The following is a 13,282-nucleotide window of genomic DNA, read 5'->3' as shown; positions in this document are numbered from 1 at the left end:
TTGGCCTATCTTCCAGGCCTGGGCCACTCTGGACACCCCCAAGCCTCTCCCCAGCCCATGCTCAAGCTCTACTAGAAGCCTCTTTCCAGCAGGGTCAGCCTGAAGTTCTGACTTCTATACACAGAGACCTCCCACAGAGGCCACCGGTGGTCTCAGCCCTCTCCAACCACAAGGGGGCGCTCACCACACTGGGGCAGTGGCCAATGAACACTGGGATCTAAGGTGTAGCACACTTTCTCTTGCCCACCTTGTCTCTATCTGCCACTAGCCTGGCATACACCTTACCTCTACAATGACTAGGGCCTTGTCCCCAGACCCTGAAGCTTCCCCTCCCACTGGCCTGTAGACTCTTTAAAGGGTCCTCTTCCATAAGAGGATCTTGGATTGCTAAACTCACAGGTTTTGACCAAGTCATGTCCACCCACCCCACTACCCTCCTCAACCAGGGGAGAGGAGAAATCATGTTGCTTCCTGGACCTGCCCTGGCCCTACTGGAACAGCCTGCGAGAGGTTCCTCCAGCTTCCCCGGGTACTTCTTGCCTTGTAGTCATGGCCCATAATCTGTCAGCCTATGCCAAGCCTCTTTCTACCATCTTAGCTCAATGCCAACCCACAGCTGCCTGGGCCTCAGTATGGCTGTGCCAACCTGAATCCCCACTGGGGAAAGGGGGCTCAGACTTCTGGGGGCCAACCCTGTGGGACTCCCTCCATCCTTGCCCATCTTTGTGTGCCTGCCTGCCCCCAGCACCCCTCCCTCGCCACCCTGCCCACCCATCTGCAGGAGCGCGAGGCGGCCCAGCCGATGCATAGTGCTCCAGCTTCCTCTACATACCCTTTCTCATTCCTCCACCAGGTGGGCACGCGTACTCCCCGGTTGATAAGAGGAAGCAGGGTCCGTATCTCTCGCGGGTGCCCGAGCGCGTAAAGGGCAGGCCCTCATCAGGAGTGAGGGCCTGGTCTATGTGGGGGCAGTCTTCGTTCGCCAGCGCGGCCTTCGCCACCTCCCCATTCAGTTTGGAATCTTCAAACATATAAGCAGAAGCTATTGAGACACTGAAAACTGTTTAGTGAAGAGGGGGACAAGCCAGAGGCGGGGCTTTGGTAAAGGGCAGCCCATCCCAAGGATGGCAAAGCAGCGGGCCACAGAGAAGGGCACGAGGTGGGAGATGGGGCTCAGCTCATTCCAGCAGCCTCCCCACAGTGCAGGGAGGGAAGGACTCCTGGGTTTGCTCAAAGTTTGCAAAAAGATGAGTTGGTGATGGACCCAGCATGTGCACTGGGGACCAGGCCCAAAGCCCAAGGCGGGGCTGATGAGACAGGATGGTGTGGATGCAGTCATGGGGAAAGGGCCAGACACAGAGCTTAGGGAGAGACAGACAGACATGCGGAAATGCTCCAGTCCAGAGAAGGCCTTCCAGACCCCGCAGCTGACCAGAGCCTGGCTGCTTCTCATCGACACCCAGGCGTCACTCGTGCTTTCCCTGCCCAATCCAGACCTCATCTGATCCACTTCGCTCTGCCCCCTGTGGCCCCCATGCCATCACTAGGTTCATTCTGCTGTCACCCCCACCAAGGATAGCTCAGCCTCACCATTCCCGATGAACTTGGCTAGTCATTTTGGTGTCACATTCGCCATGCAAACTAGGCTTGGTCACACATCCTGCTCTGTCCCCTAACGGCCCAGTCTAGTCACTCTGTAGGTGTCTACCATTCGGTCTAGGCCTGCTCACATCCTCTGCTCTGTCCCATCAGGAGCCAGACTTGTCACCCCGATTCCCCATTCCCTGTCCCGCATCTCAGCTCTGTCCCCACAGGGACACAATCAGCCTGGTCTACCCTATTCTCCATGCACACTGGTCATGGGCACACTCATCTCTGTCCCCTCAGAGACCAGTTCAGCTCCTTCGTCTGCTCCACTGTCACACAAAGCCAGCACTCAGCCACATGGCTTCCCACACACACCGCACCAGCGTCTTCTCCAGCGGGCCTGATCAGCTCACACAGCCACAACAGCAATGTAGGCATGAGGCTGCAAGGAGGACATGGATGTGGGAAGGGCTACCCTTCCTGTCTCCTGCCAGTGTCCCCAGCAAAGCAGAGCAAATGGATGTGTAGAAGACAACAGTGGGTGATGGACTAGGGTGGAGAAAACTCGTGGTAGCCTGAAAAGGAATCTGGGAGGAAGTCTGGGGCCATCTCTGGTGGGCGGCAAAGTGGGGCCACAACAAGGAGCCCTGGGGCTTCCAATTCCACTAGCACCGCCAGGGAGGCCTTGGGCTGGCAGAGCAGGCACTGACTGGCTTGGCCCCCACACCATCACTCTGGGGATGAGGCCCCACATCCTCTGCCCTTAAAGCAGGCTCTTCCTGGCCAGGTGGACCCAACTCCAACAGTGCACCTGGGGTGGGCCTCAAGGGCGGGCCCAAGTTCGTGAAAGAAGGAAGCCAACATGGGCCACCAGACTGGGGAGGTGCTGCCAGGGGTTAAAGAGGGGAAGCAGGAAACATTTCCACCTGATCTGACACTCCCGTGATCCTGTTCACATCAGTAACTGCACGAAGGAGTGATCCTTCCCCGCGTGCACACGCTCAGCGTGAACGTGGGTGGGATCGACACCCGTGTACATATTGTGTCACTACAAAGAGGCAGTCAGTCAAAAGAGAAATGGACCAATCAGGTTTATTGGTAAAGCAAATCCAAAAATCCCATCATAATTTTGGAACTTAAAAAAAATGTCTCTCGTACAAGATGGCAAAGCATTTCATGTACAGTGTGTTTCTTGACAAATCCCAGGGGCTTCACTCCCCAACTGCTCTAAACCAGAAAGGCCAGTTACCAAGGAAACTCTGACACCATGTGACTGGGGCTGGGGGCTGCCTAGTGTGAGGGGTGAGTCTGCTGGCACATGGGTGCTCAGAGACAGGCCTCAGGGCATCCTCCCCAAGGGATTCTGGGCTGGGAATGGCATGAGGGTGTACAAGTTCGGATCCATAGTACCCTGCATGATTTTTCCTCTGAGGGGTGTAAGGGCTTGGCATTTCTTGGCCAGCAGCCCTCAGTGGAGGTGTCAACCTGCAGTGCTCATCCAGGGGAGGGGTCAAAGGTGGCCGCCCCTCTCTGCCCCTGCCTTTGCAGATGTACAGCCTAAGCCCCCTCCTCCAGCTCTGCTCCCAAGCCCCTGCCCTAGGGCTCTCAGAACTTTGAAGAGTCCAAAGTTGGGCTCATTATTCCCTGAAGCTATAGGGGCAAGGAGCAGCCATCAGGGCTGCCTGACAAGCATGTCCCCAGGACACTGCTAGGCCTGCTTCTTCTCTCAGCCCTGACCTCTAACAAGGGGACTGTGATGGACTGTGTTGGTTTCTGTGCAATTCGGGGTGCTCTCAGGAACTGGGATACCCATGCCCAAATATACTCCAGTGGGAAAACCAAGGAAGGCCCACGTGTCTAACCTGGGGAGCCGGTGAAGAGGCCCACAGGTGCAAGCTAACCAAGACCTCCACCCCACACCCCACACTCTGCCCTGGCCCCAGCCTTTGGATGAGATGGCAGCCAGGAGCCTGGGTTCCCACCTGTCTTCCTGAGGTCCCGCTAAAGCCTCAGCCTGTGATCATGGGATGACAACATGGGCAGCGTCTCAGATGGTTTCCAGGCTTTGAAATGGGCTGAGATGAGCATCCACAAGAGGGTCATTTTTTTTTAAACTTTGGAGCAAGGAGAACCTGAGTGGTGGGCCTTGAGCCAGGACGCTGGCTTTTTTGCCCCTTATGCAGGCACCGCCGATGTACTTACTGTTCACACCAGTGGCGGGCGCCAGGGGGCGCACGCAGGGCTCGGGTGGGGTGGGGAGCTGGGTGTATCCTTGGGTTTACCCCCCAGAGGTCTGCCCAGCTGGGGACTCAGGGGAAAACGTCCCAGGCTAAGTGGGAACGGTCTGTGAGACATAACCACGAGAACCAGCACAAATCATGCAACAAAACGAGGAGAGAGAGAGAAAGACATGATTAGTGGAGAGAGAGAGAGAGAGAATGTGAATAACATGGAAAAGAACACCCACACCTGGCTCTCGTACTCGGCTCACTTCTCTCCTGCTCCCCTCAGCCCACAAGTGACAACAAGGACCCCACTCAGGGTCCAAGCTGCCAAGCCCCCTGAATGCTGGATCCTGCCTGTTTGACTCTGCCCCCCATACATCACCCGACAGGTGGAGGAGTAGGGCTAGGGGAGGGAAACCCACACCCCAAAGATGACCCACAGGGTGCCGTGATGATTCCCTGGCCCCAGCGAGGGGCTTCTCTGGGACCTTGCTGTTGCCTAGGTTGCAGGAAAGAAGCCCTGCCACTGCCCTCCCTCCTTGCCACACCCCTGCTCACCTACACTGGGACCCTGGACATGGCGCCATAAAGGACTGACCCACATCAGAGGAGCAGATATGGACAAGACACACGGCAACGGACATGGCAGGACAGAGGGAGTGCTCAGAGCTGCCCAGAGCAGGAGGCTTTTGGGGAGAGGAGCAGCTTCTCCTGGGCTTTCAGCCCCAGGCACACCCTGGATGCCCCCTCCTGGCTTCAGCCAGGTAGGAACTAGACCCTTGACAGCCCCAGGACAAGACCCTCAAACACTGACACTGTGCCATGTCTCAGAGGAAACTAAGTCATCCCTGGGACAGACACACAGATGGACGTTACAGGAGTGACCAGCAGGGGGAGGGGAAGGAAGGAGCTGCTAGAAGCCTGGGAGGCCTGGGAGCGGAGGTGGGGGGCCCTCAGAGTCTAGAACACCACTTGGGCTTGGAAGTGGAACTGGAGTCCTGCATGCTCCCTACTAACCATAGTGCCATCCTGGCCTCTGTCTGCTCCCTCATGCTCACAAACTGCCCCCTACAGCCCACCTAGTGTACAGGTACAAGCAGATGGCAGTGGAGGGGAGACCAGTGCAGAGGTGAGAAGTACACCCCCTTTTGGTGACTGATCATCCAAGTCTCACACACAGCTTGTGGAGGGAGGAGGGTTCTGGCAAGGGATGAGGCTCAGAGTGGACCTGGGGTCTCTGGGCTGAATCAGAAGGGTGGTCTGAACACTAGGCCAGCAGTGACACCACCAGGGGAAGCGAGTGCTTGGGAGGGGGTTAGAAATGGACATGGAGGCTGGCGGGGAGGGCTAGGTATTCACTGCAGAGAGCAAGCTTGGCCATGAGACTGTTTGAACCAGAGCCACCCATGGTGAGATAGCAGCGAGGGACAGGGTCACTGAACCTGAGGAAGGGTTGGAGACCCCAGAAGACCTGGCTGTCCCTGGACCTAGCTAGTATGTATGTCTGAAAGCACAAAACTATACTCCTGTGTGTGTCCACATGCATGCCACTGTGTGTGTGTGTGCCTGTGCCTCTGAGTATCTGTGTGTGCGCATGGATAATACTGTTGCTACCTAGACATGCAGAGAAATCTGTGCCCACCTGGAGTGAATGGGCACCTTGGTGGGCTGGCCTGAGGGCCCCGTGTTTGTGACGCCAATCCTGAAAGATGCGTGTTTGGGAGGATGCACTGGGAAGGCGCACAGCATGATGGCAGTGCCCCTCGATGGGTGCTTCTGCAGTGCTTCCCCAGAGTCCCAGGACCTGGCCTTGCCCTAATGGTGGCTCCTGAGGTCAGAGGGCTGCTTAATAAAGCAGGGCACGGGCAGGGGCTTCCCAATAACAGTCATGACTTGATGAAGAGCTTTCCCCCATTTCAGTCTCTGAGGCTCTGTTCACCTCCCCCATCCCAACCACACTCTCTAGATGCCTGCAGGAGTCCTGGAAGGGGAAGGTATGAGGGCTGGGCAGAGGGGCTAGAAAGCCCCCACAGGCAGAGAACCAGTCCTTGGGTGTAGTGCTCTGGCTGGCACAGCTGTGGGATTGAACCAGAACAGGACTGGGATGGGGTAGTGGATCAGAAAACAGGGCAACAGGGCAGGAAATCAGTCATCCATGGAGGAGGCCACCTGAACCAAGGGGGAACACTTCCTCACCTGGGGCTGCACTAGCCTGGGCACATGCCAGTCCTGGGCACTGGGGTGTCTTTCCTGGACTAAACGGATCTGATCTCTCACACCAACCTCATGTCCCCCAGGTGCTCTCTTCTAGCACAGTCCTGTCATTCTTCTCTGGGTTATCCATTCCTTTGAGATCTCTGTGTCTACAGAGTAAGTCGATGGTATTCCATGGGTAGAGGTAGACTATGGGCTTTATATCTTCGGACCAGAGCCCCATGATCAACTTTATGTGCTATGTGCAGATTCTCATAAAACTGAGATAGTCCCATAACGAACCACTAGCCATGGAATATTAGAATATATCCCACAGTGACTAGTATTGTTTCACGGGCCCCTCCCCCTCCCTGACACCCAATGAGTTTACGGGAAAGTGGTTGAACACTGGTTACGATGTCTTGTATTGCTGCTGCAGTCCCTATCGCTGGACATGGGGACAACTCTCAGTAGGAGGTTGTTGCTGGTCTGTAGCGCTTTCATCTAAGCTGCCTAGGGTGGTGGCCCCCTCTAGTCTTTTGCTCACTAGCCACTTCCATCAGAAAGTCACCAGAAACTCCCACTGGGCCATTAACCCAAACAGACATCGGTGAAAGCCAGAGTCACTCCAACAGGTTCCTAAAGATAATCGCTAAACTCTAGAGTGGTGGTAGAGGATGAGTTGGTTCAGCATGCTATGGGGTAAGTAAGCTTGTCACAGCGGGCTGGGGCATCTCCTAGGAAGGACCTGGAGCTAGGCAGCCAGAATCAGAGCAGGAATTCTACTCAACTATGAAGTCAGGTTCTGCCGGGGCTGAGAATCCTCACTACTGCCTTTGCAGGGACCGTCCTGCCCGGATCCCATGCACCATTTCTGCTTCTACGCAGCCTGAGAAGTACTGTGTTAAGGACCAAATCAGTCTGGCACCTCCGATCACACCCGCCCCCACCCCGCTCCAACACTGGGTCAGTAGCCTGAGTCAAGGACTCACGCTTGACTCCTGCCCACCTGAGCAGCAGCCCCCGGGCTCCTGCCAAGATAGTCCTCAGCAACCTCGCGGTGTGTGGCCTATTCACAACATCACGAGACCAACCACATCAACCTTCTTACCCAGGGCCACCAGTGAGGTTCCTCTAGCAGGCTCTTGCCTTCTGAATGTGGTTGCCCAGTGTTTCCCTGGGCCCCCAGGCTCCACACCTCGAGACTGAGTGCAGGGTCCCGGGTTGCCCACAGAACTAAGGAAGCAGTCTGACTGAATCTGCAATCATCGCTACAGGGGGCGGAGGTGAAAGGTCAGATCGACATGCCTCTAAGAGGTTTCCTACCTGCTCTGTTAATTTCTAAAATTTCTTCCTGGGCCAGCGGACATGTGTCACTCTGAGTACTGTGGTGTGGAGAGTTTACGACAGATTTACAATAATTGGGAGATCCCAGCTGCGGTGGCCGTGGAATATGCTTCTTTTTTTTCTTTGGTAGTTTCTGCTTAGCCATGGCTAAGGAGTAGTACATCCCAAAATTGTTCACGATGACAGGCACGGGCATGGCGATGGTCAGCACGCCTGCCAGCGCGCACAGTGCTCCCACCAACATGCCAGACCACGTCTGCGGGTACATGTCTCCGTAGCCCAGTGTTGTCATGGTGACCACAGCCCACCAGAAGCCGATGGGAATGTTCTTAAAGTGCGTGTGCTCACTGGCGCTGGGGTCATTGGGCTGTGCCCCTATCCTTTCGGCATAGTAGATCATGGTGGCAAAGATGAGCACACCCAGGGCCAGGAAGATGATGAGCAGCAGGAACTCGTTGGTGCTGGCGCGCAGCGTATGGCCCAGAACCCGCAGACCGACAAAATGTCGGGTCAGCTTGAATATGCGCAGGATACGCACGAAGCGGACGACGCGCAGGAAGCCCAGAACATCCTTGGCGGCCTTGGAGGACAGGCCACTTAGGCCCACCTCCAGGTAGAAGGGGAGGATGGCCACAAAGTCAATGATGTTGAGTGAGTTCTTGATGAACTCTACCTTGTTGGGGCAGAAGACAACGCGCATGAGGAACTCGAAGGTGAACCAGACCACGCAGACGCCCTCGATGTAGGTGAGGAAGGCCTCCGTCTCCGCTTCCCGGTAGTAGCGCACCTGCGTGCCATTCCGCACGTTCTCAATCTCCGTCTTGTTCACAATGGGGTTGAAGCGCTCGTGGGTCTCCAGGCAGAAGGTGGTAATGGAGACCAGGATGAAGAAGAGGGAGGCAAAGGCCACATACTGTGGGCAAGAAACACACAGTGTCAGAGGGGAGCCCCTCCCACCCCTAGTGGAGACACCCGGAGTCCCTCGCGTGGGGTCCAGTCACAGGGCCAGCCCACCGGAAGACGCCTGCATAGGATCCCTTCCAATACAACCCAAGCTGACACACCATGTTTCTTCCCTTGGGGCTTAAGGGATGTGCTCTCCTGCCAGGCTTGGCAGGCAAAAACCCTCCTGCATCGCCATGCCTGCTTTCTTTCCCAATGGCCAGCAGGGCCATCAAAGGAAGGTGCCTGGGCCCACCACATACCCTCACTGAACTGTTACCTGACTGAGAAATAAACCAATTACATGAAACCATTGGCATTTGGAGGTAACTGGTTAAAGTATTTAATTATCCAGCTAATAAAGACAACTTAGCTTGCTGGAGTTGCAGTTTGTGAAGAATGAGAGGGGGGCAGCCACGACCCCCCTCAAGGCCACATCTCTTCTCAGCTCTGGTTTGTTTGGTATAGGAGCACCAAGGCCTTGCCCTGCATGAGGAGGCACCCAGGCAGCAGTTGCCTTAGTTTGCTTTGGTGACTGTTCCTGATCCTGAGCAGAGTCCAAGGAGGCCTAGAACAGCCCTGTCTGAGTTGACCACGACCACGGGGCATGCCACCCAACCTGGATCTGAGAACCAGGAGCTAGGTGGACCTTCCAAACCACATCCTGGAATGAAGGTAGGCAAAGGAAAAGGGGAAGGGCAATATCCGCTTTCCAGAGCAATAGAATGGAATATCCTCTAGAGATGATCTGGTCCCAGGTGCTATGTGCTACAGATGGGAAGAGGCCCCAGAACAGGAAGACATGTCAAAGCTGTTCACTATCCTGTTGGTTTTAGAACATTCTACAATCCTTAATCATTTATTTATTTGTTTATTTATTTACTTGGTACAGGATCTTTCTATACAGCTCAGACTTAGAGTGATCCTCCCGTCTCAGCCTCCCCAGTGCTGGGGTTATAGGCATGCGCCACCATGTCTGGTTTTTGTGGCCAGTCAGCACTGGAGGCCAGCACAGCATGCAGTACCAGGGATCAAACACGGATCCTTGTGCTTGCCAAGCAGACACTTAGACCACCAAGCTATCTCCCCAGCCCCTCTATAATCTTTAAAACCTTTTTTAGGCTATTCTAAAGTATGATGCACATGTATTCTTCCATCTAACTCTTTTTTCCCCCATGCACCATCTCTTTTTTCCTCCCTCCCTCCCTCCTCCTCTCCCTTCCATCCATGTATCCCTCCTTACTTCTATCCATAAACCCATCCATCCTCTCCCTCCTCTGTTCCTTCTTCCTTTTCTTCCACCTATATATCCATTCATAAGCTTTCCTTCTCTCCTTTTGCTCTTTCTTTTTTAGCTTGCCATTCCATCCATCATTTTCTTCCCTCTTTTCTTTTTGCCATCCCTTCTTCCAGCCCTCTCACTCTCCCTCCCCCCTTCTTTCCTTCCTTCATCCACTCATCTACCATCCACCTCTCCACTTGTCCATTGGCTTGCTGGTACTCCACTTGTCCATCCTTCCTGGTACTCCTTCCCAGCCACCAGCTTATGCCCAGCAGAGTACAGTCATTCTGTCCAGCTCCTAGGGAGCTCGGAGCCAGCCAAAGTTGCAGGACACATCCAGAGACCAGCACAGTGCAGTTGCCTGGTGACCCCTCAGCCTTGTGAAGTAGGTGGGGTGGGGAGAGGTGAGAGTGGTTTGTACACCCTGGAAAGAGGCAGGGTAAATACTTAAAGCCAGCTCTTCCAGCCTCAGGAACCTCTTCTCTTAAATAGTTTACACCTGGGGTGCAACAGTGGATGACCAGGAAGGCAAAATGGAACAGCTGGAAGAGGCCTCCTCCTTAAAGCCAAGCTCACATAGATCCAGAGCTGTTTCCATCCCCAGAATCACCAAAGGTTCTGGGGTAAAAAGCCCATCTCCAGCTACTGGATATTTGGCCCAGGATTCCTTGGAATTCCCTTCTTGGAGCACACACAGACAGACTCCTGAGGACAGGCCATGCCCCCAGTCATGCCCTGCCCTGGCCCTTACTAAATAGAGAGGAACAGTTTCCTGTGAGAGTCTGAGGAAACCCAGAGGCCCAGCCCTGCACACTCTGAGGTCCTCCCTCTGACCAGTGGCAGAGGCAGGAGGTACCTCCCTCCCCTTGCTGCCCCATCACCTGGACAGAGCCCTTCCAAACCCCTCATATCCACCATCTGCATCCTGACTCAACAGGGCCACTGCCATCAGTGCAGGCTGTAGGCTTCAGTGGCAGCCACACAGTTACCTGGAGAGCTTCCCATAGGAGTCCCAGCTCCACCAGTGCTGGGTGCTTATATTGCCCACAGAGAGAAGCTCCAACTCTTCTGCCTGGCACAGGAGAGTCCCCATGCCCTGGCCTCACTGGGCTTACAGTCCTCTCCCCACCTGTGGCCAGCAGTCCTGCCACACACAACTCTGCCATTTCTTATCACAGAGTGGCTTCCTCATCCTCATGGCTTGGCACCTGCTTTCCATTCTATGGCAGAGTGTCTGCCAGTTTCTAGCTGGGAAAACCCCATTCATCCATCAGTGCCCTGCTAATAGCCCTTCCCTTGGGGTAAGGCTCCCACAGGCATCTGTGGCCCTGGCAGGCAACAAATGAAGGCACTCCCCAAGGAGCCTCCACCCACCCTTGGGAGCCAATGACTCTGCCTCCAGCTCCAGCTCTTTAATGCTGGGGCGGGGGGAGCTCATGGGAATAGCCAGATGGGACACTGAGATCCCTGGAGCCAGCAACTCCCAGTGCCCCTGTAGGCCCTCAGTGTTCTCAACTCACTTTCACTATCAGGGCACAGATCCTTATGGAGAACATGAGGCTCAGAAAGAGGCCGGGCCTTATACAATTCATATAGAAAAATCCTTGGTGACCAGGGATCTGTGGATCCCCTGGGTCCTATGAGTGGAGGCTCGGCAGCAACAGCCAGGCCTAGAGCAGTCTCAAGATTCTGTCCCCAGGAAGAGCCAGAAGGGCTGGAGGCTGTGCCGCTTGCCTGCCTGGGCTCTCTGGTCTCCTGCCTTCCTGGCCTCTGCTGCTGCAAGGCCTGCTCATCCTTGTCCAGGCAGAGCCCCAGCAACATCCTGGTCCAAGGGGACCCCTATAGGGCTGTGGAGGAAGCTGCCCCTGGCTTGCTCAGATCCCAAAGTTGCCCTAAGCCCAGGGCCCAGAAGAAGAGCAATCAAGGGTACAGCCAAAGGAGGAGCAGCCAAGCCCCTGTGTCCTCTGTTCATGTCTAGGCCTGGCTGAGCATGGGAAGGAGAGGGAAAAGCAACTAAAGCTTGAGGACCTACTCTGTGCCTTTAATCCACGCACCGACTTGGAAGAACAGGTGGCCGTGTCCCCACTATGTCAAGACATACAGAAACTCAGGCGTCCGGGACTAAGTTACAGTTTAAAAGCTAAGGGTGAAACTGAGATGTGCACCCGAGTTTGCTGAGCTATAGTACCTGAGCCGTCACCACCCAGCCATCAAAGCTCTTGACACAAAATTCTTGTCCCTCCCTACTGGGCAGCTGGCTGCAGATTTCCATCTCAGCTGGCACCCACAGTCCAGGCTCCCTAGGAGCAGTTTATACCAACACCATGGCAGAGGGTAGGGGCACCAACTACCTCCACAGGCAGGAATAACACTTAGGCCTTAGTGCCCAGGCCTTGATGCAGAAGCAACCTGGGTCTGGAATTAGTGATGAAAGCAGCCTCAGACTATCCAGTCTGCGTTCCCACTTGGTTGCCCCCTGGGAAAGAAGATCTCAACTTGTTCAGGGAGCTAGTGAGAATATGGGGCCAAGAGCAGGGGATGGGAGATTCATGGGTGAGCTGACCCCTGCAGGGAGAGAAGCCCTGCCTGGACCTGTCACCCCCAGGGCAAGGGGAAGAGGTAGAATCCCTCAGGAGCTTCCTGCCCCCCATTCCGTCACACAGGGACCACAGACACAGGGGCCCAGACAGAGCCCACATACAGCCTTCCTCTCTCCTAGGCGCAGGCACTGAGCACGCGAGCACACCTACACTCCGGGGCCTCACTCATACACAGAGAATACTGGAGCCTTCGTAGGGCTTGCTGAGACCTCCCCGGCATACCAACCAGAGACGCCCAGCTGCTGTGCTTAGGGGTGCATGCACACACATGCACACGACACGCGTGAATACCTTCAGGGCCCCATGGTGCTATGGCAGGGGTACCACATGGCTGAACTGCACAGATACACCCTGTTACCCCCAGGCAGCAACTGATTAGAGCCTCACCCCACACAACATGGGAAGCTTCAGCCTGCTCCACCTCTGCCTCCTCAGGCTTCCCTGTTGCCCTCGCCCCGCCTGGATTTCCTGTCACCTGCCAGATCTTGCCTCTTTCTCCAGCCACCCCCTGCGGCAGCTGGCCCCAGTACACCCAGGACCCAGCTGGCGGTGCAGTCAGCCCCTCCTGGGATGCTACTGAGGTTAGAGACACAAAGGAGGCTGTGCCAGGCAGCACTGGGGCCACAGGCACCCCACCTGGCCCACTCTCTGGCTGCCCTGTAAAACATCAAGGCCACGCACAGGAGGTCGCCTGACAATGCGGCATAAGCCCAGGCTGGTAGTTTCTCTTTTTATTTTTTCCTTTCCAGAACCAAATCACAAACCATGAGAGACCCACCAATTGTGTTCTAGAAAGTGGTAGCTATGACAACAGAGCAAGGCATCCCATTTCTATGGTAACCAGGGTGGTGAGGCTGTTGGCTGTAAACTCAGACAAACCTACTAACGATCTGTTGACTTAAGGAGATGTTTTATAAATCACCAAGTTATTTTTATTGTAACCCCACCCCTGAAACCACAAATCAGAAAGGCAATTTACTATCTATCAAAATGACCAATATGTGAAGTGACTTCCAGTTATGAATTATTTATGCCACAGTTATCATTTTAAAATTTTGCTTGCCTTTCAGAGCTGTTCAGGGGTTCTCCATGGGGATCTCATTCTT

General features: G+C 55.0%; 1 protein-coding gene across 2 annotated transcripts in view; it reads right to left on the bottom strand.

Annotated features, from left to right (window-relative positions):
- Kcnc1 (potassium voltage-gated channel subfamily C member 1) overlaps positions 1 to 13,282 on the bottom strand; it is a 43,730-nt gene that overhangs the window by 4,637 nt on the left and 25,811 nt on the right. Inside the window, exons 2-3 of one of the 2 annotated variants that reach the window (XM_004634919.2) lie at positions 7,332 to 8,265; positions 833 to 1,021 (exon numbers count right to left, since the gene is read on the bottom strand). In XM_004634919.2, coding sequence (XP_004634976.1) covers positions 833 to 1,021; positions 7,332 to 8,265 — 1,123 coding nt within the window. Of the gene's footprint in view, positions 1 to 832; positions 1,022 to 5,283; positions 8,266 to 13,282 lie in introns of both variants that reach the window. The other variant, XR_002821835.1, reaches the window with a different exon arrangement.

This window comes from Octodon degus, unplaced genomic scaffold (assembly GCF_000260255.1).
Source record: "Octodon degus isolate 3935 unplaced genomic scaffold, OctDeg1.0 scaffold00067, whole genome shotgun sequence".
NCBI lineage: Eukaryota > Metazoa > Chordata > Mammalia > Rodentia > Octodontidae > Octodon > Octodon degus.
This window is presented reverse-complemented; position numbering and strand designations above follow the sequence as displayed.